This window comes from Lithobates pipiens, unplaced genomic scaffold (assembly GCF_037356315.1).
Source record: "Lithobates pipiens isolate NorthernLeopardFrog02 unplaced genomic scaffold, aLitPip1_a1.2 Scaffold_8, whole genome shotgun sequence".
NCBI lineage: Eukaryota > Metazoa > Chordata > Amphibia > Anura > Ranidae > Lithobates > Lithobates pipiens.
This window is the reverse complement of record NW_027507903.1, coordinates 309,490,030-309,517,395: the sequence shown is the minus strand read 5'-3', so window position 1 is coordinate 309,517,395 and position 27,366 is coordinate 309,490,030. Positions and strand designations below refer to the sequence as shown.

Here is a 27,366-nt window from a genome sequence, read left to right as displayed (position 1 = left end):
GACTTCCTGGCGGGCTCTGCGAACACGCTGGAGATCATCTTTAGTTGCCATGTACATCCACTCCAGTAGCATGGAGAGACATAACTGTAGCCTCTGCATGCATGGGTGACTCCATAGGATGCTGCAAGAGAAAGGAGCCACCCCCCCCCCAGACAGGAAACCTGGCACAGAGGTGCCATGGCACCAGCTCAAACAGGAACATAGAAAGGATTAAAAGATAAAGAGGCTGCATGTTCACTAAATGATAAAGTCAGATGCTGAAAGCACTAAAAAGCTGAGAGTTTAATATCACTTTAAGAAAAGTCTCTAAGAAGATGGAGCCATGCCTTGCAGCACACCTGTTACCATGGGGTATATTTCTGGCACACACACACACTCCAATCTCCCATAGGAGAGAATGTGAGGAGCTCTTGGAGTGGAAAGAAGGGTGAGGCAGGGCACTCCTCAGCAGCAGACCCTCCCTGGAAAAGCTTGTCAGCAATGTGTGGGCTTTGGAGTGGAGTGGAGGGGAGGGGGTGGGGAATGACTGGGACCCTGTGTGTCCTCTGATCTAGGGGCAGGAGGAGGCACAGGACACAGGAAAAAGCTCACTAGTTGCTTCAAACTCCTGCCTGTCAAAGCAAGGACAGAGGAGGGGTGAGGGCTCAGTGCAGTCACTTCAGCTAAGACCAGCAGCTCACATCAACAAAGACTTCTGGCAGACAGCAGTCCTCATAGGGAAGCAATTAGGAAAGGTGAAATGTTCACATGAAGGACTTGGAGGAGGATCTCTGGCCAGTCCCAGTGATCAGATCAGGAGAGTCCCAATAGTGGAGTCCATTGACTGGCTGCACAGTGACAGCGCTGGGGGCACAGCTGGGAATGGTACACTGGGCACAGGAGCATGGAGAGGATAAAAGGTGAGTGCAGGACATGACTTTACATGGCATCTCTGGCCATCCACATACGACTGTCTTCACTCCTTACAATCTGATTGTACAATTTATTTATTTTTATATCAGAAAAGAGTTTTTATTTTAACTTTCACAGTGCATGGTATATAACATTCCGTATACAATAGCAAAACAGGACTGTAAAACGTTCGACTTTCTATAGTATATTGTCAATTGCTACAGTGTATACAGAAACTTTTTTTGTTAGTTTTTTTTTTTAGTACTGTGGCATATAGTAATATATTATAAGAAGTACAATCTATTTTAGATCTGGCACCAACTACTTAGTACAAGAGCCTGCCTGATTATATACAAATTGAATGGATCGTTTTGGTCCTGGTATTGCATAGCTATTAGATATTACACCGTCTTTGTAGATCTGAAGGAGATTGTACAGTCAGATTGTAATGTGTATGGAGATTGTAATGGGAAAACCATCCATTCATCTTACTAAGCTGACTACAGTAAACTTTACTGTCTCCCTTCCTTCATATTGTAAAGTGCTGTGCAAACTGTTGGCGCTAAAAAAATTCTGTATGATAATAGTGTGGTAGCTACTGGTTACTGCACAGGTTGATTGGAGTTATTTTGGTGAATTTATTGGAAAGAATTTGCTTATTGAGCAATATTTTGTTTCTTTATTGTATCTTTATTTATAGTTTTATATAATGTGTTTTTTGTTTGGCGTTTTTTTTTTTTTGTATTTGTTTTCCCTTTTTTGTTTTGTATTTATTTTTTTGTATTGTTACATTAAAACGTTTCTGTGACTCAAATAATGAGGCTAATAAGGGACAGCATTTTTTTTTTTGGCTCTAGAACAAGTCCAGAACAGTCAGGAGCCATTGAGGGTTCATTTATAATTGCATGGTACATCAATATCCTATGGGGGTCAATTTACTAAAATTGGAGTGTGCAGCTCTGTATAGAAACCAGGTTTTTTTTTTTCTGTCAAAGCTTAATTGAACAAGCTGAAGTTAGGAGATGATTGGCTACCCCACAGCTGCACCAGATTTTGCACTCTAGCTTTAGTAAATCACCCCCATTATTATGTCACACATTACCTTGCTGTTAAGGTAGCCCGTTGAAATTAGTATACTGTCGTCACACGACAAAATCCCAGTTATCAGACATGTCATGATCATTTTGCTGCATGAAACTATGGTACATTGCCATGCGTTACAATGTGCTGCAATGCATGCATGTCCCCACAGTGCATTGGGATTTCAAAATGAATAGTGCCACAATATGTTGATGCATGTAACTTGCTTTGCTGCAAAACATTGATGTGAATCTGCATTCAAAATCTATTTCACACTTAAAAGTGTATGTAAATGCTAACACTTCTCTTTTTTGCTCTTGTTCTGATCTGTTAGACATACCATTAAAACAATGTTGTATCTTTATGATGGGTATCCGAAATAGGGATGAGCTCAGGCGTGTTCACATGGAACACGTGCAGAGCCCGCCAAGAAGTTGGTGCAGCGCTGCGCTAATCACAGGCAGTGAGACATTGTCCCGATGTGCGGCTACAGAGATTGAGCAATGTCTCATTGCCTGTGATTAGCGCAGCGCTGCACCGACTTCCTGGCGGGCTCTGCACGTGTTCCATGCGAACACGCCTGAGCTGATCCCTAATCAGAAATAGTTGTTCATCCAGCCAGAAATCTTGAGAGCTGTTCTCTTTCTATACACAGCGTCTCTGGACTGTTATCATTGTTCCCTGGCATCTTTGTGAACCACAAAACAGATGGTGGTGTTATGTAGTCCAAGCACAGTGTTCTCAGTTAGCATTGCTCCCAGTTATCTCCATGGACCAAAAATACCTCACCATTATGCAGCAAATAGGAGGGTTTCATGCAATCCTAACACCGTATTATTATTCAGGATTTATATAGCGCCAACAGTTTATGCAGTGCTTTACAACAGGGCAAACACAATTAGGGTACAATTACAATACAATTCAATACAGGAGGAATCAGACAGCCCTTCTTGTTAGAGCTTACAATTTAGAATTATCAGTTAGCATTATTCCCTGCTATCACCATGGATTACAAAATACCTTCCCTTTAACAAACCGAGGAAGGTGTTATGTAGTCCTCACACCGTGTTATCAGTTAGCATCGTTCCCTTCTATCTCATGGACTACAAAACACCACCCCTTTTTAATGGAGAGGGCAGGGAGGTGTTTTATGCTCCACATACAGTGTTATCAGTAAGCATTGTCACCTGCTATCTCTGGACTACAAAACACCTTCACATGTTATGGAGAAGAGAACATATTTATTTAGTCCTAACACCTTGATAATGCTGTTGGTACAGTTGTCACCCTAGGATTGAAACAAAGTTAATGTCAGAATTACCAGGTTAAACTAAAGGCTAAAAATAAGAGGAATGCAGCCACCACATCTAAGGACCTAGAATCTGTAGTAGTATCAGCTGTGTTCTTGGATTTAGATATGCTTTAATAACGACCCTAATTTCACTTTGTCTATTTACTCCAATGCAGTTCATCATATGGGCAAAAGTTACCAAAAACTCCCAGTTTGTACTGGAATTTCTCAATTTTACTCATGCCTACTGCACACTGCTCTGAAAGCCTAAAGCTCTTTCTTATGAGCAGTCATGTACTCATTCAGGTGTTATCAGTCTACTACTAAGGAGTTTGAGAAGTGATGTTTCACTGAGAAATTCAATCTGATTAGTCGTATGCAGAAGTTTTCTTTCTTGAATCAGCCTATAATGAGCAGTTGCATCTGAGTCCTTTGTTGTCTACCAAAGCCAGCTCTTTGGATTTGTGTTGGAAAAGTAACAATGTAGTGTATGCGTACTTGGGTGCAGCCTGTGGTTGTGGTGCTTGCTGTGAGTCATCAGCTACAACTTTTTTCTATTATCCCTTAGCCAGAGAAGCTGACCCCCTGTAATCCTTCAGTCTCATATTACTGCTGTGTCAGATGAGTCTGTTCAGGTGTCCATAGGCATGCATAATGCCAGGGGGGTATAGGTTGACTTGCAGCTGCTAAATTCCCATAGGGAAAAGTGAATTTTTAATGTTGTTGTGGCCAGCAGGTTGTCTATCCCTGGACAAGTAGTAATGTTTCCATCTCTAAACTTTTGCATTGTATAGTCCCTAACTCAGTGCTGCAGATTGGCTGTGAGGTTAGAACGCTTGGCTTGATGCTTCGGACATTTGGGTATGATGCCAATGACCATAACTGCATTGGGTTTATGCATTCTCCCTGTGTTTGCATGGCTTATTTCCCACAACCTAAACATTTACTAGTAGGTTAACTGGCATTTGACAAAATTGGCTGTAGTATGTATGGGCAGGGTAGGCTTGAGAGGTGAATTCCTCTGGGGGCAGGGACTGTTATGGCCATATGCTGTACAGCTTGAAATGGATGAAATAATAAAAAAAAAAAAAAATGCACATTTATGGCAAAACTTTTTTTTAAATAACCTGGAACTTAGCAGAGCTTCCATTGCAGAAGCTGCTTGGCCAACCCTATACACACACTTTGCCAGGGATTTTTTTTCAGAAAATAGGTGCAAGAACTCCCCCCTTTTGAGTTGTCCCTTGTCTCCACCCCCTACCCACCTCCGAGTAACATCCCTTGTCTCCGCCCCTATCCACCCCTGTGTAACATCCCTTGTCTCCGCCCCCTACCCACCCCTGAATAACATCCCTTGTCTCCGCCCCTATCCACCCCTGAGTGACATCCCTTGTCTCCGCCCCTATCCACCCCTGAGTGACATCCCTTGTCTCCGCCCCTATCCACCCCTGAGTGACATCCCTTGTCTCCGCCCCTATCCACCCCTGAGTGACATCCCTTGTCTCCGCCCCCTACCCACCCCTGAATAACATCCCTTGTCTCCACCCCCTACCCACTTACCAGTAACATCCCTTGTCGCCACCCCCTACCCACCTCTGAGTAACATCCCTCGTCTCCATCCCTTCACACCTCCGAGTAACAACCCCTTGTTTCCGCCCCCTACCCACCTCTTTTAGAGAATATAGTACCAATTATTATTTTATGGCATTAAGTCATTTGTATACTATTTGTTAATGAGAACAAAAAAATAAAATAAAATAGATCCCCCCCCCTCCCCAGAAGCCAGCATAATAGACCCTCCACTATCACGTACCATTGCATGCATTCAGTGCTGGAGGTACGGGAACTGCGTTTCCCCCGCATTCCCGCTAAAAAAAAGCCCTGCACTTGCAACCCCTTTCAGCCAGTGTACTGTAGTAGCACTAGCATGTTGATGGCTGCTTGTCTACCGCCCATATCACTAATCCCCATTTTACTTGCTGTACTTATAAAGTATTGTAGCCAGATTCAGTACTTGTCTTCTCATAGGTTTCCTTTTAACAAGAGCAGTTCAAGGAGCATTTTTAATTTTAAATATTTCCACACTAGATATCATTAAAGTACCTTATACCACAGGGGTAGCTGATAAGAACTTCCAAAATTTGGTTGCCACACCTTACAGGTGTAATTAGATCTCATAATGAAGTGTTTCCAAAGTAAAGTGAGCAATGATTACCTTTTGAAGGACAAAGTCGATATAACATGTAGTTATGTATCATTTATGCTTAAGAAGAAAAGGAAAGAAGAAAAATTTACTTTTACTGGTTCATGAGAGATTTTTTGACAAGTCCTTTATTAAAAAAATAAAAATAAATAGCTCTGTCTTCTCCCCAAGCTGTCTTCTCCTGCCACTGTCTTCTTCCTCTCTGCTGGTTACCCACTAAAAACAAAAATGTCGTCCGCTCTTGTCCTAATGCTGTCTTCCTTCGTTGTGACGACCACCCCCTGTCTGACATCTCTCATGTAGTCATGGGGCACGGCCATCCGATGATATCACAAGGGGCGAGCTGTCTGGTGACTTCACCGGATGGCCACGCCCCATGACTACATAAGAGATGTCAGACAGCGGGGAACATCGCAACAGAGGAAGACAGCATCAGGAAAAGAGCGGATTCTTTTGTTTTTAGCAGGTAACCGGCAGCGAGGAAGAAGACATTGGCATGGGAGAAGATGGAGTCGGGAGAGACGACGGCAGGAGAAGACGGAGATATTTCATTTAAACCCGCTCCTTAGCAACCAGCTATATACTGGTTACACGCAAAACGCTGCAAACATGCTTTGGGGGGGAGAGGGGTGGAGCTCATGACCCTTTCCAAAAATGCAGAGGCACAAAAATGCATTGATGTGAATGTGTTCCATAGGAACCCATGTGAATGTGGGAATTTTTGTCTATTCAACCAAAGTAATGCTTTCTGGTACTGATGTCAGATGAGAAGTCTTGAATTGCAGTTAACATTCCAGTTTACCCAAAAGGTGTTCAGTAGTGTTGAGGACAGGGCTTTGTGCAGGCCATTCAAGTTCTTCAACACCAAACTGATCTTGTCTTTATGGACTTGGCTTTGTACACAGGAGCACAGTCATGATGGGAAAGGTCCTCCCCCAAATTGTTACCACAAGGTTAGAAGAGCCTAAAACATCTTTGGTTTAGCATTCACATTACCCATCGCTGGAAACACCAGAACGCAGTCATTTGGGTTGGCATCCACATACGTTTGGCCTTATAGATCATCCCACCAATAGACTTCCCTACAGATATAAGAAAATCTCCCAGCAGCTACCAAAAATTGAAAGACAAATTGGGTATGCTGACCTTTTTAACAATGCTGGTGTACGTCACCCCTCCCCCACCCCATTTGTTACGTCCTCCTCTTTGTTTGCACAGGTTGAGTTTACTGTACAAATTAGTCATTTCTATGGTGCGTTGAGCTAGGTGAGGGGCAAAGCTGCAAGTTAAAACGCGTATCTTACCAAGTGGTTTGCCTGCCTCAGCGGAAAGTGCAGAAGAAAAATTATGTAGCTGTAAAAGAATGTGACCACTACAAGACCCTCTCTACCTCCTGGCTTATATTTGCCACTCTATAAATAAATAGTATTAGAAAACTATGTGTTTCCAAAGCCTCATCCGCCGACAGACTGATCCACCTGACTGGCTGATGTTGTTATTACTTTGGGAATATGGTTTCAGTTGACAGATAGAGGCACTGCGAAGTAGATTTGCTTATATAAAGAGCTGCTGATGAATACATTGTTAGATTGTCTCTGCAGTTATTATGAAATTATATCTGTATATTGGCGTTATATCTGCAATCATTATGAAATGTAGTATAAAGGAGTAAAGCCCAGATCAGTTAAAATGATTTCTGGCCATTTGCACAATAAAAATAAACTGGCTCTAATGAAGTGTGATCCATTGTTACTGCAGCGTTTTATTACACATCTTACTTTTACTCGGGTAGAAGTCTCATCGACAAACATTCAGGAGTAATTAGACTTGTAGTTCTGTTTGTAGTACACTGACCACTGTAGGTCACTTGCTCAGCACCTCCTCCTGCAAGATAATTTGCGATTGGAGGAGGAGCCGATAAGCGTCACAATCTGCCTTTCTCTAATCACAGAAGGATCATTAAGCCAACTTGCTGTTTGTGAATTGCAAACTAATATTTAAAGCGGAACTTCAGTAATTTTTTCAACTTTCCAAATATTAAATCTTCTACTCTTGTTGTTTTAACTTTTGGATAGTAAAAGATTTTATTTTCTGCCATTAAATCCCTTTATACAGCCACTTCCTGTTTCATGTCCACTAAAAAGCCTAGGCTTATGACATCATGCACAGCTTGCTCTCTCACTCTCCTGAGTTTGCCAGGAAGGGAGGGGGTGAGTCATAAGAGGGCCAGTGAGAGCTGCAGAGCTGGAGTTGTGCCTCTGTGTAAATCCAGGAAGTGAACAGACAGCAGCTCCAGCTGCCCACAGTTAAAATGGATGCAGCCAGACTCGGTGGAGGGAGAATTCTGCATCATATTTGGCAAGTACAGAATCGCAGTATATATAAAATAATATGCAAAGTGGTTGGAGGGAAGCGTCAGAATGGCAAAGAGGTTTTTTTACAACTTGTGTGAGCAGACTGCAGTTCCTCTTTGAACTTTAAGTATTGCAGCTCTATATTAGCAAAAAGGACTTCTACTTCCACTTCTGCTGACCTGCAACAATGTATTCCTGCTTCCAATGTACAAATGAGCCCCTAAATTGAAGCTTAAAGAGCTGACTCTTTTCATGATTATGGAGAAATGAAAACGAGAGGACACAGGTTTTCATGTGCTGTTGGAATGCACACAATTTTTTGCATGCTTTTCCCCAGCGCAAAAATGTGAAAGCGAGCATATACATTATTATATCCCAAAATGCCTGGCAATCTCAGCGTGCAGTGACACTTGAAGTATCATAATTAGTTTCTTATCTTAATGTGGACACTGGATTGGCTAGAAAGGAGGGTTATCGAGAGGGGAAAGCAGAGATAATATAGCAGACAGTCGATGAAAAATACAATAAACACATTTTCAACATTTCTGGATCATTATTCACATATTGCAATTTAAAGAGGGATTCCACCTACAAAAAAAATATTAAAAGCCAGCAGCTATAAATACTACAGCTGCTGACTTTTAATAAATGGACACTCACCTGTCCCAGGGTCCAGCGATGTCGGCAGCCGAGACGGATCGATCACTCGGGTCTCGGCTGCTGCTGCCGCCATTCTAGGTGAGGGAATCAGGAAGGGAAGCATTGTGGCTTCACTTCCCGGTTCCCTACTGTGCATGCTCGAGTCACGCAGCGCACTAGGAATGGTCCGCACTGTCTTTGGGACCTGTGTGTGTCCCAGCAGACAACGCGCCGGGACAGGAAGAAGCATAGACTCCCGTGGGAGTCTATGTCCGGAAGTGCATGCAAATACCTGTCTTAGACAAGTATCTGCACCCCCCTCCCCCCTGAAAGGTGCCAAATGTGACACCGGAGGGGGGGGGGGGGCTTCCGATGAGCGGAAGTTCCACTTCAGGGTGGAACCCCGCTTTTAACCTTAAAGCTTGGGAGGAGTCAGATGAGGTTTTATCCTTGATTATTTTGTTCTGCTGTCTAGGATTTTGGTGTCACTAATTCCCTTATAAGGCTGGATTCACACCTTTGCAGTTTTAGTGCTTTTTGTATTTTTCAGATTTGCACTACAGTCCATTTAGCATGGTTTCCTACGGAGCACATTCTCTGTAGTGCAAATCTGCAAAATGCAAAAGAACTAAAAATGCGTAGGTGTGAATCCAGCGTAATAGGTACTGAGCATAGACTCCAAGGGAACCTGGAAGTTCTCATCAGATCCCCCTACTGCCTCAGAAGGACCAGAGTTTCATAGTGTCTTGGACAGCAGTATAGATCCAATGGAAGAAATAAAGAGAAAAACTTATTTTTTCAGTTGAATTTTACTTTAAGAAAGTTTAACAATGTCACAGTCTAATGTACATTGAACATTGTGACATTGGTGTTTGCTAAGTTTTTATTTTTTATTTTTTTTTATCTTACGTATACATGTACACAGGTTCGTTTTAATGTCGTTTTTAGGCAGTTGTGTTTACAGGCTTTTCTTTGAAGGCAAAAAACAAGTTCAGACGCTGAAGTGTCTGACGTTTCAGACGCCAAACACGGTAACTTGCGTTTAGCCATGTTTTCATTTTTGGCTATTTTGAAAAAAATAATATTTTCTTTTTTTTTTTTCAAACGCTTCTAAACGCAAATGCAGCTAAACGGACATTTTAAACATGGGTTAATATTTGTCAAGTTAAATCGTTCAGGAGAGGTTGTAAAAATGTCCCGTGTACAATTAAGCCTTAGTGTGTATTGTGGAGAAAAAAAAATCTTTGTCCTATCCTCAGTACAGTACTTCATTTAATGTAGGGGAACTTTTTAAAGTCAAATGATTGCACCGTGGGTAGCAAAGGTAAAAGGCAGAGCTTTGTCAATTGTCAGGGTAATTGTCTGACAGAGATGGAAGTGATCATTGTGACACAGTATGTGTCATATCCTTTGAACATTGCGCAGTAGGGGTCTTAGTGGACTTATTAAAGAGGCCTGGGGAAACACATTTAATTTGTCTGTAAGACGCCCTGTGATCTCATACAGGATACATTCACAGGTGACTTTGTAGTAGCAGTGCTAGTGATTACAACATACCTAGGTTAATTACCCAATAATGATGTGGTCCTTCTAATCTTGTAGAAAGAGAACGGCTAGTGCCATATATTGTCCTTGGCTGTGATCAAATCATGTAGGTTAAACATGTACTGTCCTCTTCTAAAAAAAATAAATAAATTATATTCTCACCTAGTGGTTTCCATAATTGCTACCCCCAAACAGTTCTGAATTTGCATCCTATTCTGGGTTAGTGACTAAGACAGTATGAAAACTAGAGACAGGCAACTAGCACATTCAGAAGTAGGTGGACAGTGTCAACCTTCTTTGACATTTCATTTAAGGTATCTAAAACCTGCCTGTAGATGCACAATCCTTTTTTATCAGCCAGTGCTTCCAGAAACAAGATATGGGAGTAGTGCCCTCTCGCACATCTGGTCCTGGATTATCAGAGGAAGGACATTGTGAATGGACAAGGTTTCCTAAAGTGTCACTTCACGTGAGCCTTGGATGGATGTGTATGTTAAGGCCAGTAGTAGGTTGGGGCAGTTATCGTTTGTTTGTACTGTTGGTTATTTGGTGAGGGGGCGCACTGCACACCTGCCATTGTGCAATTGCTGGGTGTCCATTGTGCCCCTGTGCCTTTTGAGGACTGGGCTCCCTCCAGGCAAACCTGACCTCAATCTATTCATTACTATATATGCACTCCTACTATGGAGACTCTCAAAATGTATAGAGTTAGGACCGCAGACAATACTGAGGTGTCTTGTTGCGGTCTCTGCAGCTTATTCATGTATTTGCAAAGGTGCACAAACTAAACACCTGTTTTTAACGTGAACTGTTAGGACAATTCAGTTTGTTGCAGGCTGGTTGGTAAGTTGAGCTGGGAATTGTTCTTTCTCAATTGACGTTGGTTGTTGGCGATTTGAATTTGTAGTTTATTATTTTGCTTTTGGACACCAAGAGAAAACCACAGTCAGCTTTTTTTTCTTTTCTTTTTTTTTGATGGCTTAATTGATTTCTCCCAGTTGGGTTATTTGGCTTTGAGCCTGTAGGCAGGTGCAGTTTACTTTCTCCACTGCAGGTACCCTGCCTGTTCGTAGCAGTAAGGGGAAGCTTCCTGACTAGGAGGGGAAGCATAGGGTCGCTACTTCTTCCCACTTGGGCGATCTGATCTCTTTACAGAAGCTTTATATTCGGCTGATACCTGCTATCTTCACATTACTGGAAACTTCGAGTGATGGGATACTTCTGGATACTATAAATTCTAGTCCTAGCTATAACCTTATTATTGTTAATCTTACCTTTATTATAATTACCTGTACTTCTCCGTTCGCCACACGCATATTCTGCGTGGGGAACAATGTATATATAAAAGTGACCCAACACAGATGATTAGATCTACACACTGTTCAATTTATTGGTCCTGGTACAGCATATTTATAGTATACCTTCAAGATATAGCCCACCAATGGAATATTACCAATTCAAGCCATACCAACCGCCTCTCCCCATGTACATACAGTTATTCATAACATTTCTCGCTTGTCACTGTTCAGACAGGTTTTTATAACCGCTTTTATAACAATACACAGGCTTCACATCACTTTGACCCAGGCGTTAGTTTTGTGGTTAGGACACGCTCTCCTTCTATATGAACCTACACACCTGGTGTTTGAAACAATTATTTTAAGTGTAATAAAATGTGTTTTATGTCCATACATCTGACCACTACCTAATATCTTTTGGTTAGCTTGATTCAGACATTAGGCTGAATATACAAACTAACACCAGACCATGGTGAGGATCCTCCTTTATTTGCCCAGCACAGGATGTAGATTAAAGAATCTGGTTGCTTCACACAAAGCCCTTTCATTTAAGAATCTTAAAGCATTTTCCTAAGGCAGCTCTGTCTGAAAAGAGATTTACACCATATGGAAGGAAAGTCTCGGGTTGGTCCAAATTACAGTATCCTATGGCTAGATCCATATTTGCAGATGAAACTAACACTTTATCATGTTCAAAGCCTAAAGCAAACAGTTGCTTTCTCCACTTTCCAGTTCTGACATGTAGAAAGAAAGCACTTTATAAATACTTTCCCCAGCTGTGTGTGGCCTTTGTGCTTCATGCCACAGAACTCTAGTGCAAGTGTTATCATCTGCAATTGTTCTACTAAAAATAAAGACGAAGGATCACATTTCTCTACACTCTGGCAATGGCAGTTTTGGCTTGCTATAGTGGGCTCTATTTAGCAATAAGAGCAGTCTGATCTGATGTAAGAAATATGGAAAAAAAATATTATTTTAGTCTTGGATATAATAATATGCATTCATTTAAAGAGATAATGTCCCCTAAATGGGCACAGTGACAGTGCCTCCTGATAGCTCCCTTCCCACCAAGGTGTATTCACCCACCTGTGCCCTCTCTCCAGCTTCAATCCATTGCTTTAACAGAGTGTGGCTTTCAGGTATGGGGGAGACCTGAATGAGCAGATACCAAAAGTGAGTACACCCCTCACATTGGTGTAATTTTTTTAATTATATCTTTTCATGTTGTAACACTGAAGAAATGACACTTTGCTACAATGTAAAGTAGTGAGTGTACAGCTTGTATAACAGTGTAAATTTGCTGTCCCCTCAAAATAACTCAACACACACACGGTGCCATACATGGCTAAACCACTGGCAACAAAAGTGAGTACACTCCTAAGTGAAAATGTCCAAAGTGGGCCCAAAGTGTCAATATTTTGTGCGGTCACCATTATTTTCCAGCACTGCCTTAACCCTCTTGGGCATGGAGTTCACCAGAGCTTCACAGGTTGCCACTGGAGTCCTCTTCCACTCCTCTATAATGACATCACAGAGTTGGTGAATATTAGAGACCTTGCGCTCCTCCACCTTCTGTTAGGGGATGCCCCACAGATGCTCAAATAGGGTTTAGGGCTGGAGACATGCTTGGCCAGTCCATCACCTTTACCCTCAGCTCCTTTAACAAGGCAGTGGTCGTCTTGGAGGTGTGTTTAGGGTTGTTATCATGTTGGAATACTGTTCTTCAGCCCAGTCTCCGAAGGGAGGGGATCATGCTCTGCTTCAGTATGTCACAGTACATGTTGGCATTCATGGTTCCCTTAATAAATTGTAGCTCCCCAGTGTCAGTGGCACTCATGCAGCCACAGACCATAACACTCCCACCACCATGCTTAACTTTAGGCAAGACACACTTGTCTTTGTACTCCTCACCTGGTTGCCGCCACACACGCTTTACACCATCTGAACCAATAAGTTTACCTTGGTCCCATCGGACCACAGGAAATTGTTTCAGTAATCCATGTCCTTAGTCTGCTTGTCTTCAGCAAACTGCAGGCTTTCTTATACATCATCTTTAGAAGAGGCTTCCTTCCGGGACGACAGCCATGCAGACCAATTTGATGCAGTATGCGGTTTGAGCACTGACAGGCTGACCCCCCACCCCCCACCCCTTAAACCTCTGCAGCACTCATACGTCTATTTCCCAAAGACAACCTCTGTATATGACGCTGAGCACGTGCACTCAACTTCTTTATGTAGAGCAACATTTCTTTTTTTCAGATCCTCAGAGAGTTCTTTGCCATGATGTGCCCTGTTGAACATTCAGTGACCAGTATGAGAGAGTGACACCAAATTTAACACACCTGCTCCCCATTCACATCTGAGACTGTAACACTAATGAGTCACAAGACACCGGGGAGGGAAAATGGCTAATTGGGCCCAATTTGGACATTTTCACTTAGGGGTGTACTCCCTTTTATTGCCAGAAGTTTAGACATTAGGCTGTGTGCTGAGATATTTTGAGGGGACAGCAAACAATTTCATTGTTATACAAGCTGTACACAAAGTGTAATTTCTTCAGTGTTGTCACTGATGAATAATAAAATGTGAGGGGTGTCCTTACTTTTGTGAGATACTGTAATATTAGAGCATGGCAGGGGTAGATGTACTGGCAAAAAATAGATCCTTCAGGCAGAGCTGTGCAGGGGAGCAGCTGAATGCAGAGAACAGTGATGATACTCATGCTATCATGGATCACATGACATAATACTTTCCCCAGCTGACACATAACTAAGTCCAGGAGAAGCACGGGTCCCTGTCACTGTACCAGCCATCTGCAACTTCCCTGTGCAACTTCCCTGTGCAACTCTGCCAGGAGGATATTTTATTTTATATTATGTATTACTATCCCTGTCATGCTCTGGTTAAATTGAATCCCTTCCTAAAAGAAACACGAAGGCTGCTATTGCTGACACCCATCTGAAAATGCTAGCTTCTTTGTTTATAAAGTCTTTCCTCTAGTTTCTTAGTCACCAGCCTGGAACATGTATGCAGAACAGGAAAATCTGTTTACCAGCAAAATCCCTATCTGTATATTGAGTTACTTAAAGTGGAGCTCCACCCAAAAGGGGAAGCTCTGATTGTTTGCCTCCTCTCTCCACACCCCACCTCTGCTGCCACATTTGGCACCTTTCGGGGAGGGGGGGATTGGGTACCTGGTTTTGACAGGTACCCACTTTCACTTCTGCTGTCTTCACCACCGCAAAAGCTCAGGCAGAAGTTCGGCCCCCTCCTCCTTCCCCACCGCTGGGCCATTCACAAAATGCAGTGCGCTTCACGTATGCTCAGTAGGGAACTGGCTATGAAGCCACAATGCTTCATTGCTAGTTTCCTTTAGCCGAGACCAATTGTAAAATCAGCTAGGGTGAAGACACTGCTGAATTTGTGGACAGGTAAGTGTCTTAATCTTACAAAAACAAGAGCAATAGTATTTGTAGCTGCTGACTTGTAATTTCTTCTGAAGGAGCCTGGAGCTCCGCTTCAAAGGATTGAAGCCAAAGGGCCAGCACAACAGCCAAAGAACTAGCATTTGCAGAATGAGGCATTAGCAAAGGTAGCTTGTTTGTCTTAGGAAAGGTTTCTTTTAAAAGGTGAGTTCAACTAAGAATAGTGAAGGAAAATGCTAAAGTTCTTGTTCCTCCAACACTGCATTTGGTGTTGCAAAAGGCCTTTTTTCCCCTAAGTCCCCTGTGAACATTTCCCTCTTCCCATTCCAGTTCTTACCTGGAAGTCTGAATAACAAAGTCTTTTATTTAGTTCAGAGGACCAGAGTTTTGAGGCACTGGTCTAGATGTCCCCATCTCCTTTCACAATATACATTTTCTATTCTGGCGGTTCCTTTAAATCTTCTTCCTTTTAGTGATCGAGATGGCCATTGATGTCACTGATCTCAGTTTGTGTGATACAAAGAATCTTTGTGTGAAGCAGCATACTTGGGTTGTGATGAAGTTGCCCATTAAGAAGCTTTTTGGCTTGCTGAAATCTAGGAGTGCCAAGCCTGTCTAAGCAGCTGAACACTGGTGTGCAATGGGTTTGTGGCTGGGAGGGTGTAATAATAGTTCTAGCACCTCAACAGCTGTACAGTCGGGGGGGCTGTGATGCCTCTTCAGAATTATTATGTTGATTTGTTTGGCTCTCTATATAAATTACGGATTTCTTCCTGCCAATTTATATTAAAATGGCACATATAACATACATTTATTTGAACTTCAACATTTTCTAAAATACATAACAGTGGCTGCCATTTATTGAAGTCTCTGATATAAGAATGGCCCCAGTTGTCTATACCATTGATTCTGAAACTTTTTTTAAAACTTTTTTTTTTTATAACATATGGGGCAGTACTGAGGGTCATTTTGATAAATGAAAGTCTATAGCAGTGATGGCAAACCTTGGCACCCCAGATGTTTTAGAACTACATTTCCTATGATGCTCATGCACTCTGCAGTGTAGATGAGTATCATGGGAATTGTAGTTCCAAAACATCTGGAGTGCCAAGGTTCTCCATCACTGCTCTATAGTGTGTCATACTGGCCATACATCATACTGAAGAATCTGTTCAATAAAATAATCAATTTACATATTCTTATTGGATCTAGCAAACATCACATGTTTTTTTACTACCATTTTAGAGTCTTCTTGCAAGTTGTGTTGAATCCAAATGAAGATGAAAGCAATTGGATGGGTAGGAAAATCCCAATAATTTTCCCATCAGTCATGGAGTGTATAGGACAATTTCCCAGTTTTTGGGCTCCTGCACACGACAATCTTTAAACCCATACATACAACAGTTACATTTCCGGCACATGCCGAAAATGTAACATTCTCATTGGTTGTGCTCTCAGCCAAACTATCCAATGGCTGGTATCTTAACCAATTACATGTGCAGCTTCATGGCAGTTGTAGATTACAGAGGCGAAGATGGTAGCTTTCTTGGCAGAAAACGACAGATGGGTTTACGTTTACTTCCAATTTAAGGCGTATGGGCATGCAGAGTAAAGTACAGCTGTAGTTGGGGTTCCCAGCCACAGCTGCAGTGTATTTTTGCCCATAGACCTACAGTACAAAAAACACTGTATACTGCTATACACCTGTAAACACTGGTGCTAGCAGTTACTTGTACATGCGTACAGGATGTCAAATTTTACATTTTGAAAAATATACCTGTATTGTAGAAGAATGCCTTATTCATGTATTCAAGCATTGAGTTGTGTACATAGGTAAAAGTATCGTCCCTCCTTGAGTAGTAGGTACTTGGCCTATTTGAAGGTTCGTGGTGTGTGATGAGGTGGAATTCAGGAATGCTATTACGTAAAATATTGAATTAAAGATAGCATTCCAGTTAGCTTACTATTAAAAGTGCAAACCCCACCAACAACCTCCTGAAAAATTAAAATATAGGACCAAACCTCCTAGCCCCCATTGTACATAAAAAAATAATGAAAAGAATCCAGGTTTTAACCAAAATCTGTTAAAGGAACAATTTGTGTGATATAACGAATACATATTTCCCATTAGATCAGAATGTAACGGCTAGATATTTATAAAATCTTTTCAACTACCCAACACGCCATTGACATCTAGATCTGTATCACTTGTAGACATGGCATATGACCTGCCTAAGGTAACAGGGTGGATAGGGTAATGCAGCTAGAAGTATCCCCCCTACTGTGCTCAGTTCAAATACAATCCATGAAGAATACAGAAAGCTGGGATATTCCCACCCTTAGCACCTCCACCTCCACCCTGCTTTCTGATTCTACAGGATAGGAGCATTTCCTTGTTTTCCGGCTGTGTCTCTCCCAGCTCCCCCCTCCTTCTCCAGTAAGACCTGGCTCCGGCACAGGATGCAGCTCTCACAGGAAACTTCTGAACTGAAATCTCTGACCTTGGAGCTGCACCTGATCTATCCCACCCCCCATAAGGGGAAGGGAAGGGCTGCCTCTGACCACAGGAACAGCAGCTACAATGGGTGGGGGGTTTTCAGACCTTACAACAATATACCTAGAGCTGGGTGGCGGGGGAGTAAGAATGAAATATCAAATATTTCAAGTGGCGTATCAGCATTTCTTATCAGTATTGTGCAATGTTAATAACTAACAAAAGTGCATAGCTAAGTAAAATCAAATCCGTGGAGTTCTTGCACAAATAAATTCATTCCACTGATCAAAGGAAAAGTCTACTGTGATTTGTGGCAGCACAACCGTTACAAGTCAGTGAGTTTCATGCACTTATTTTCTGCACATTATGCACTCTTCTTAAGCAAAATATATATCCTTTTGTGGTTTAAATGCGCTAGTTGTTTGACAGAATGGAAAAATTAGCTTCTGTCAAAATAAATTAACCTCTGCTTATAGTAGATTAAATATTTTTTCCTAGAATTTTTTTTTTTTTTTTTTTGGGTCAAAATAAGTTTTATTATTGGCATGTCCTGTAAAATATTTCTTTCAATAATTTACTTAAATGAAAAAACAGTGTGTGTTTAGTATCATTTTATGTTGTCCCTTCTATTTCTGTATGTGAATGTAGGCACTGTCATTTGAAGAAAAAAAACATCTAAGTACCTTTTTCCTAATTGATATACAGCTGTCACATGACCCAGATCTTTCCCAGCCTGCAGGGAAACATAAGCAGGAGGAGCTTCTATTCCCTTACTGCTGGTCACATGTTAAAAAAAAAAAAAACAGCCTTTGGGATACAGAGTTCAAATAAATAAGATCAAAAACTGTTTTAAATAGTCATACAAATATATATTTCAAATCTTTTATTATTATTTTTTGGCAATAACATGGTGTGGGCGGATTTCTGCCAGTCACAGGCTGTGTCATGCCCCTCTAGCCTATGTCTTATAATAAGAGGGAGGTGAAGTCGCCATCAATCATGTAATATCCCACCTCCATTGTGTTTAGCTAGTTAGTGGGAAATTAAGTGAGCTGTCATTTGCCACTGTGTATACACTCACCAGGCAAATAAAGCACAGATGACACTAAAAACCTTCTAGGCTACTTTCACACGGGGCATTGGGGGTGTCGGCAGTAAAGCTCCGCTATTTTTATCAGCGTTTTACTGTCGTTTTTGCAGAGGTTTTTGGCCGCCAGCAGATGCTTTTAACCCCCGCTAGTGGCCGAAAAAGGGTTGAAATCTTCCGTAAAAATGCCACTACTGCGGTACTTTGCCGGCGGTTCGGCAGCACTGCCCATTGATCTCAATGGGCAGGGGCGCTTTAGGAGTGGTGTATGCACCGCTCCTACAGCGTTGCAAAGATGGGGCTTGCAAGACTTTTTTTACCGTCCGCCAAGTGCACCGATCCAGTGTGAAAGCAATCTGGCTTTCACATTGGAGTGAGAGGAGGCGCTATTTTTAGCGTTCTAGTGCTTGTAAAGCGCCTCGGTGTGAAAATAGCCTAAAGCTGAAATCCAGTTATGATCTTTACTGCATACTTGCATTGTTCCAGCTTGGACCAATGTACAGTGCCTTGAAAAAGTATTCCTACTACTTGAAATTTTCCAAGTTTTTTTTTTTTTTGTCATGTTGCAACAAAAAACTTAAATGTATTTTATGTGTAAGACTAACAAAAAGTAGCACATAATTGTGAAGTGGAAGCAAAATGAAAAAATGGTTCTCAATTTTTTTTTTCAAATGAGTATGTGCAAAGTGTGGGGTGCATTTGTATTCAGCCCCCCTGGGCCAATACTTTGTAGAACCCCTTTTTCGCTGCAATAACAGGTGCAAGTCTTTTTGGGGAAGGCTCTATCAGCTTTGCACATCAAGCGCTGCACAAACTGTTGGCGTTATATAAATGCTGTATAGTAATAGAGTGACATTTTTGCTCATTTTTCTTTGCAATATAGCTCAAGCTCTGTCAGATTGGATGGAGAGCATCTGTGAACAGCAATTTTCAAGTCTTTTCCACAGTTTCTCAATTGGATTTAGGTCTGGACTTTGACTGGGTCATTCTAACACATACATATGCTTTTATCTAAACCATTCCCATATAGCTCTGGTTGCATGTTTATGGTCTTTGTCCTGCTGGAAGGTGAACCTCCGCCCCATTCCCAAGTCTTTTTTTCTAAGATTGCCCTGTATTTGGATCCATCCATCTTCCCATCAACTCTGACCAGCTTCCCTTTACTTGCTGAAGAAGAAAAACCCCACAGCATGATGCTGCCACCACCATGTTTCACAGTGGGGATGGTGTGTTCAAGGTAATGTGCAGTGTTAATTTTCCGCCACACACAGCGTTTTGCTTTTAGGCGAAAAAGTAACATTTTGGTCTCATCTGACCAGAGCACCTTCTTCCACATGTTTTCTGTGTCGTCCCCCACCCACATGGCTTCTCGCATACTGCAAACAGGACTTCTTATGGCTTGCTTTCAACAATGGCTTTCTTCTTGCCACTCTTCCATAAAGGCCAGATTTGTGGAGTGCACAACTAATAGTTGTCCTTTCGACAGATTCTCCCACCTGAGCTGTGGATCTCTGCAGCTTCTTCCTAGTTACCATGGGCCTCCTGGCTGCTTCTCTGAATAATGCTCTCCTTGCTTGGCCTGTCACTTTAGGTGGATGGCCATGTCTTGGTAGGTTTGCAGTTGTGCCATACTCATTCCATTTCCAGATGATAGATTAAACAGTGCTCCTTGAGATGTTCAAAGCTTGGGATATTTTTTTCCAACCTAACCCTTATTTAAACTTCTCCACAACTTTATCCCTATCCTGCTTGGTGTGTTCCGTGGCCTTCATGATGCTGTTTGTTCACTAAGGTTCTCTAACAAACCTCTGATGGCTTCACAGAACAGCTGTATTTATACTGAGATTAAAGGTGGACTCTAGTTACTAATTAGGTGACTTCTGAAGGCAATTTGTTGCAGTAGATTTTAGTTAGGGGTAAACTAGGGGTTTTGTTAGGGGTAAAGAGGGCTGAATACAAATGCACGCCACACTTTTCACACATTTTATTTGTAAATAATTTTGAAAACCATTGATCATTTTCCTTCCACTTCACAATTATGTGCCACTTTGTGTTGGTCGATGACATGAAAAACAAATAAAATACATTTAAGTTTTTGTTAGGGCCGGTTCACACTGCGGGCGATGCGAGGCGACACGACTCTCCACGCCGCAGTGTGACAAGTCGCCCCCGTTCTGTACAATGGAACCGTTCTGAGAGGAGCGACTCGAGTCGCTCCGACTCAGAAAAAAGGTTCCTGTACTACTTCTGGGCGACCTCGGGGCGACTTGCATTGACTTCTATACAGAAGTCATCTGCAAGTTGCCGCTGAGGTCGCGGCGAGGCAAGTCGGTGTCGCCTCGCATCGCCTGCAGTGTGAACCGGCCCTTAGTAAAATGTGGAAAATTTTAAGGTGTATGAATACTTTTTCAAAGCACTATAAAGCTGGCCATACACCTATAGATTATCTGCAGATTTTCTATGGTCAGATGGAAAAAGTGCAACAGATTTCTCCATGTTCGCTAAACTGGGTGGATGGAGGAATCTCCCACTTTTTCCATCTAACCATAGAAAATTTGCAGATAATCTATAGGTGTATGGCCAGCTTTAGTATGCATATCTTGAACCTGAGGGGGGCTGTAGAAGCTGATGATCACTACTAAAGTGATGGCCAAAATATTCCAGGTCAGTGCCCAGAATATGTGATATCACTGCCCTTCCTCTACACCTTTACTGGTCAGCTTCCCCAGTGGCCATTGTAGTATGAGATATACATACTTAGCCCCAAGAGCATACCTGCAATTTTGGCTTTAGGACTGGATTCACACTTTTATGTGAAACTCTGTGGTGTGGTAATAGGCATTACCGTAAGGAGTGGATGCCACCTGAGATGGCAGTGTGGACACTCTGGCCTCAGTACTTCCCCCTCCCCCCATGAATGCTGCCTGAGGCAGCCAGTTCAACTTGCCTCATGGTAGGAATGCCCCCTGAGGTAACCTGGTCATTATGATGATGAATTCCTTATTGTGGTGCTTTGCCCTCTACTGTACAGGACATTGGGTGTCATTCAGAATGAATGGCACTGTAGCGCACTGGACAAATTGGGTTTCCTTCTTTTATGATAATGTGAGCGTTTTACTGTATGGTACCTCAAGTCACCCATCTGAATGGGCCCACAAAAGTTTCTAAGATTTTTGCTGCTGTCCATGTCCACATCGGAGTTAATTTGTCTCTCTTGCTGTCTTGCTCATGTGCTAGTACTGGAACAGGGACAAAACAAACAGAAAAAAACTAGAGTTTATAACTCTCAAGCAAAAGATAAGTTTAGGTTGGAGTTGGGCTCTACGTTTATATCTGAGACATTGGTAATGTGACAAGTAGATCTGTACCTTTTTTTTTTTTTTTTTTTTTTTTTTTTTTTATACTGTCAAAAGAAAGATCAGCTTTTTCAAAAAACACAGGCACCTCAGTGTTGTATGAATGAAGTGCTATACTCATCCGTGGAGTTGCAAGCATTTTTGTTCATCGTGCAAGCTCTCCCCAGTCTGACTCTACAATGGTACATTTATTGGCCTTCAGCTCTCCCCCAGGTGCTCTGTGGCCAGTCTGTGGGTAGATGTTCAGAGTATTGGTGGATACGTAGCTGCCAGCTTGTGCCCTATACTGGAGGCATTGTATAAAAGGAGCCAAAACCTGAACACTAGTTCATTCCTTGCTCCATCCCCGTTTACATCATTTGTACAGGGATGGCTCTTGGTTTACTCAGTGATTTACAAAGTATCATGCATGTCTGGACTGCTCTGTCAATAAGCTCCTTTCAGTGCACTAACAATGACATGTCACAACAGTGAACATTGAACAAGTACACCTTTGTTATTCGACTGTATCACAAGAAAATTACTGCAATTTTGAGCAGCTGCTATTAAATAAATGACATAATATATATATTTTAAGACTTTAAGTTAAGAATAGTGACCGATCAGAGGCTGCAGTTCATTTTGTTAATGGGTTATATATGTGCAATCTTCTGTGTAGTGTACCATAGGGCAAGATGGCATTTCCTTCAACAGGAGGGAGGGTGATGTGATGAGGGAGGGCTAATGTTTGCATTGTGCAGAGCTGGGGATGTATGTGTGAGTGGATGGATGTGACGGAGGTTGATAATTTGTTCAGAATGTTTAATAAGATTGGGACAGATTTGTTGAAGCTATTCATCACACATAGGGGAGTACTGAATATACAGCACATAGTAATACAGTTGTAGCTTTAATAAGCATTTACACGGTCTAGTGGACTATTGGGATCGATTTTGTAGACATTTACAGAATAGGTTATTTTGGCAAGCATTTAAACAAAGTATTTAAATTAAAATAACACTCATTTCACTGCCTTACATTCAAATATACTAAAAGGGTTAAGTGAAGATTAGCCAATCTGCACTCCTTTTCTAGCAGTTATCACATGGCCAAATGCCTGGGCATCTGGTCATGTGACCAGCCACTTTGGGAGAAACCTTGTCTCCAGGATGGGTATTTTGCTCTATTAAACATATTTGGATTTAAAGCTATAACGTAGATGGGTCTGATATTGGGTATGCTTATATGTTATGCCATGTAGACATGACCGGACTTTCTGGCAGACTAGGTCCGACCGGTCTTCCTGACGGGTGTTCCGACAGACTTCCCGAACGAACGGACTTAGTCACACACTATCACACCAAAGTCCGGATTCGAAACGTGATGACGTACGACTGGACTAGAATAAGGAAGTTCATAGCTAGTAGCCAATAACTGCCCTAGTGTTCGTTCATTGGACTAGCATACAGACGAACTGATTTTTCAACTGGACTCGAGTCCATCAGAAAGATTTGAAACATGTTCTAAATCTAAAGTCCGTCTGATTTTTTGACAGCAAAGGTCTGATGAAGATCACACACGATCGAATTGTCCAGCGGATTCGTTCCATCTGACCTTTGCTGTCAAAGTCTGGTAGTGTGTACGCGGCATTCGATTTTCTAGATTTATCACTAAATGTTAACTCTTGTTTTACTATAAAGGTTTAAAGTTACACTGTCGCACAAATTCAAATCTTAAAAACAGATGTTCCTGCAAAGAAGAAATGAAGTACCTTTCCCAATTTCCACACCACTTTGCATTTCTGTCAATCAAACCGTGACATTTACATGGCTTTGCCACAAAGCACAAACCTGTTTTGGTAGGAGAGGAGGAGACCTGATCTTTCTTTGTAGTTTCACTTAAAGGGTAACTCCACTTCCATGGGGAAAAAAAAATAGCAAATAAAGAAAAAAATAATATAGAATTGTGGCACAAGTGAAATTTTTATTTTTAATTAAAAATGACCTTTCCTTTTCAATCTGCAGCCGCTGTAATTTTCTGTAAATGCAGTGCAATATCGCTACCTGGAGTTGTTCTGTACAGAGTGTGTACTGACCATGCCCCAGAAACATAATTTCCTGCTTGTGTGATTGGCTCACCAATTTTCCCAGAAGTCTGCCTCAGATACAAGATTTCAGGCATCCCCTGCAACAAAAATGTTGTTTTTTTGGTGAAATATTTCCAATAGGAACACCTCTAAAGGAATGCAGACCCAGCAGATTTCCTCATTAGTGCTCTGCAGCTGCGCAGCTTAAGGATAATTATGAAACCCCTCCCATTAGACCCAGTTAGAACAGAGGTACAAAGGAACATACAGGGATTTCTTCAGAATAACAAAAGATAGTAATCTGCAACAAAGGTTGTTATAATCCTTGCAATCTACAGAGATCACCCAGGGGGAATGTTTTTTCTCTGCAAAAGTGGAGTTACGCTTTAAAGGACCCCTGCCCATCCAGGAAATAGAGAGTGAAAAGGAGAAGCAGCATGCTAATGGGTTCATCTCTTTTAATCTACCTTCTAATAGGCCTTGTGCACACTGGGCATTTTTACAGGTGTGTCTGGCTTGTGTTTTTTTTTTTTTTTTCTGCCTGCCTCTATATTACCCTGCATGTCAGTCTATGTGTCCATGCACACATAGAATTTTAGCAGCATTTAGTGGCAGGAGGGATTAGAGGCAGGGAAAAAAAGGCCCACTGTCAGTGGGTCCAAGAGCAGCAGAGTTGTGGCAAAAAAAAATGTTTGCCGCTGCCAAACACTAGGCTAGGCATTTATTATTTTTAATAGCCAGAACAAATTAAAAATTTTGGGCAATAAAATAAATTAACGCCCAAACACCAATGCTGCTAAACTGGTTTGAAAAAATGCAGCTTAGGTGAGTTTTTAATGCTGATTTTCTCCCATCAGGAGAAACTGGGTTTACAATAAATCGGTGTGCATGAGGCCTTAACATGCTCTTTACACTGCATCACATATGATTAGTTTCTTGTGCTGCTCCTCCATCCCACTGTCTGAGCTCTGCTTTACACACTATAGAGGAAACTGCAAGAGGCTGATAGGGAGTCAAACTCGGGTACTAACATTACATGCACTATATAATAAATACACTTAACAAATTGAAGCCAAATTGCAGCTAATACTTTATAAGCAGTTACAGCAAACCATTTTTTTCCTTTTTAGTGTAAAGGATTTACATGAATAAAAACTGATCACTTTTTAAGCACCCCTGCTGGTGTTAAATGGTTAGTCTCATCTCGGTGTAGCACTACTACCTCAGGGGCTGCCGATAACCGCTTCCTCTACTCCTGCACAGCTAGGCAACAAGCATTTCTCACTTCCAACCGTACAAGAAACAGTCTCAGAACTTGGTTTTTTTTTTTTTGTTTTTTTTTTTTTAGGGGTGATAACTTGGATGGGGAATAGGGATTATGGGATGCCCAGCTTGACTGAAACCATAAACGGAGACCAATTCTTTCCTTTGTACAAGATACTGAACTATCCTCCTTCCTGGACACTGACAGTTTTTGGTGATCAAAAGCCCCTTGAGGACTAAGAACTCTGTCCCTTTTTAGAAAATAGCATAATGTGTTGTAAGCTGCATTCAGGAGTATCTCCAATGCCTCCGTAGAAACTACTCCCAGCTCTACTGCCTGCAGGAATGGCCAGCTCACCAGGCTGCTTGTTCACCAGGCTGCTCCAAAGGTCTCCCAGGGAAAGAGATAGGAAGGGTTAATGTGGCAGTCTCTCTCCTTGTGAATCCCTGGGTGTGCTGATGTACTCACTCTGTCCTCTTTGCTCCCTGCAGCTCCTTAGGCAAGATTCCTTTCCTTTGCAAACCATAATGCTGTCAGGATCTTCCCAAGCCAGCCTGAGCCCAGCCTGGAGGCAGAATCCACTCACCCAGACCCAGGGATCCCTCTCAGACCACGACAAATGCCTCTGCACTCCATCTCCCACCCAACTCCCTTGCTAGCATGGCTCTCCCATATTTAAGGGCTGACTCAACCACCCTGCCAGGACATTGTTCCTCAAGTATGCAGATCTGGCCTCCGCCCACTAACTTCTAGAAACTTCTCCAAACTTCCAGATCCAGGGGAAGGTACCGGAGACCTGCCTCCTGTAGAGCCATCCAGCCTGACCAACAGTAACTCTGACCCAATTTCTGACTCGCAAACTAACCATGAGTCATATCCTAAATTTGCCTGCACTAATATCTGTAACTGAAAAATTCTGCTGGAGAGCTTATGCTAACAGATTACAGATAACAGATTTACTAGCAGGATCAACAGATAAATATAATACTGTAGAAGAAAGCCTAAAAATGAACATGAATGCAGCCATCAAATCTAAGAAATGGTAAGCTGAAATATAATTAATGTTTGCTTTTGTATTCAATACTGCTTTAACTTTACTTTAGAAAACTAAATATTGGCTATTTCAGGTTGTATTAGCTGTGTGAATAATGGTATGATTACAGAGATGCTCTTGCCTGCATTGTCATAAATGGGTAACAAGATGTTTCCTAGAGGTATCTCGTGTCATTTGGTCCCTCAATGAGACCACACAGTAAATTTCTCACAAAGGTCCCATTGTTGTGTTTACTGCACAACCCTATTGTACTATCGCACTGCCTTATCTTGCTGACCAGTGATGGGGTATGTGTATTTATTTTCCTTTTCAAGGCTTACACGCCAGGCAGTCTGTTCTTTACCACTGACATCTTTAAAACCATCAGGCTGTGCCCACCCCTAACAAAACTCCCAGTGCTGATAGATTCACATACCTGTTTCCTGACAGGTACATGAACCGGTGTGTCTACAACACCCTTTAGAAAATCCCCCCATTCTGTTATTTAACCATCATATACCAGCTGTCGGTTAAAATTGGGAACCAGAACCAAAGTTCTTATTCAAGACCCTCCCATAGGGGTGGCCTCCAGGTTTGCATATGCAAAAATTCTCGTGTTGCCTGAGACAGCCACCAAAACCTCCCAGGTGCAGTTTTTCTAGTACAGTTGGTTACAGAGAAGAACAATCAAATTACTTTTGGGCAAAAAAATAATAATTTTTCCTTTTCAAACAAATTTTTTTTCCTTTTGCTGTGTGAAGTTAATTCGTGTTTTCAGGCTGGTAAAACCTAATCAGTCGTAGCGTAGTTGTGATGTAGATAGATGTCTCGTGAGCTACCAATGAAGAGTGTCCAAAGAATGTTTTAAATGTAAGAGAACCAATCCACAGCCGCTGAGCATATTCACATTCCCATAATCTGTGTATAAAATGTTAAAAATTAACAAATGCAGCGCTATGTGATATAGCACTCACTCAGGTGAAAAACTATATGTTTTATAATAAATATATATATATATATATATATATATATATATATGTGTGAGTGAGTGAGTGCTATAACACATAGGACTGCATTTGTTTATTTTTAATCATAGTGTAGTTCTAGTAAATATAGTATCAATGGTCCTTTAAAGTGTATGTAAACCTTGACCATGAACTTTTTTACTTCTTCTTCTGGTCTTTCTAAATATACCATTGAAGGCATACCATCAGAAATTAAAGGCTAAGTTCACCTTCCTTTTTTTTCTTTTTCCTCTAAATTCCAGCTCCCCTATGTACCACTTATAGCATTCATGCAAACATATCCTAGCTTTCCATAAAAACTACAGACACTGTCCTC

At 41.7% G+C, this 27,366-nt stretch overlaps 1 protein-coding gene across 2 annotated transcripts in view; it reads left to right on the top strand.

Annotated features, from left to right (window-relative positions):
* Positions 1 to 519: 519 nt before the first annotated feature.
* The window catches only part of AFAP1L1 (actin filament associated protein 1 like 1), a 113,455-nt gene continuing 86,608 nt past the window's right edge, over positions 520 to 27,366 (top strand). Inside the window, exon 1 of one of the 2 annotated variants that reach the window (XM_077472731.1) lies at positions 520 to 899. In XM_077472731.1, coding sequence (XP_077328857.1) covers positions 884 to 899 — 16 coding nt within the window. In that variant the 5' untranslated portion in view covers positions 520 to 883. The remainder of the gene's footprint in view (positions 900 to 27,366) is intronic. The other variant, XM_077472730.1, reaches the window with a different exon arrangement.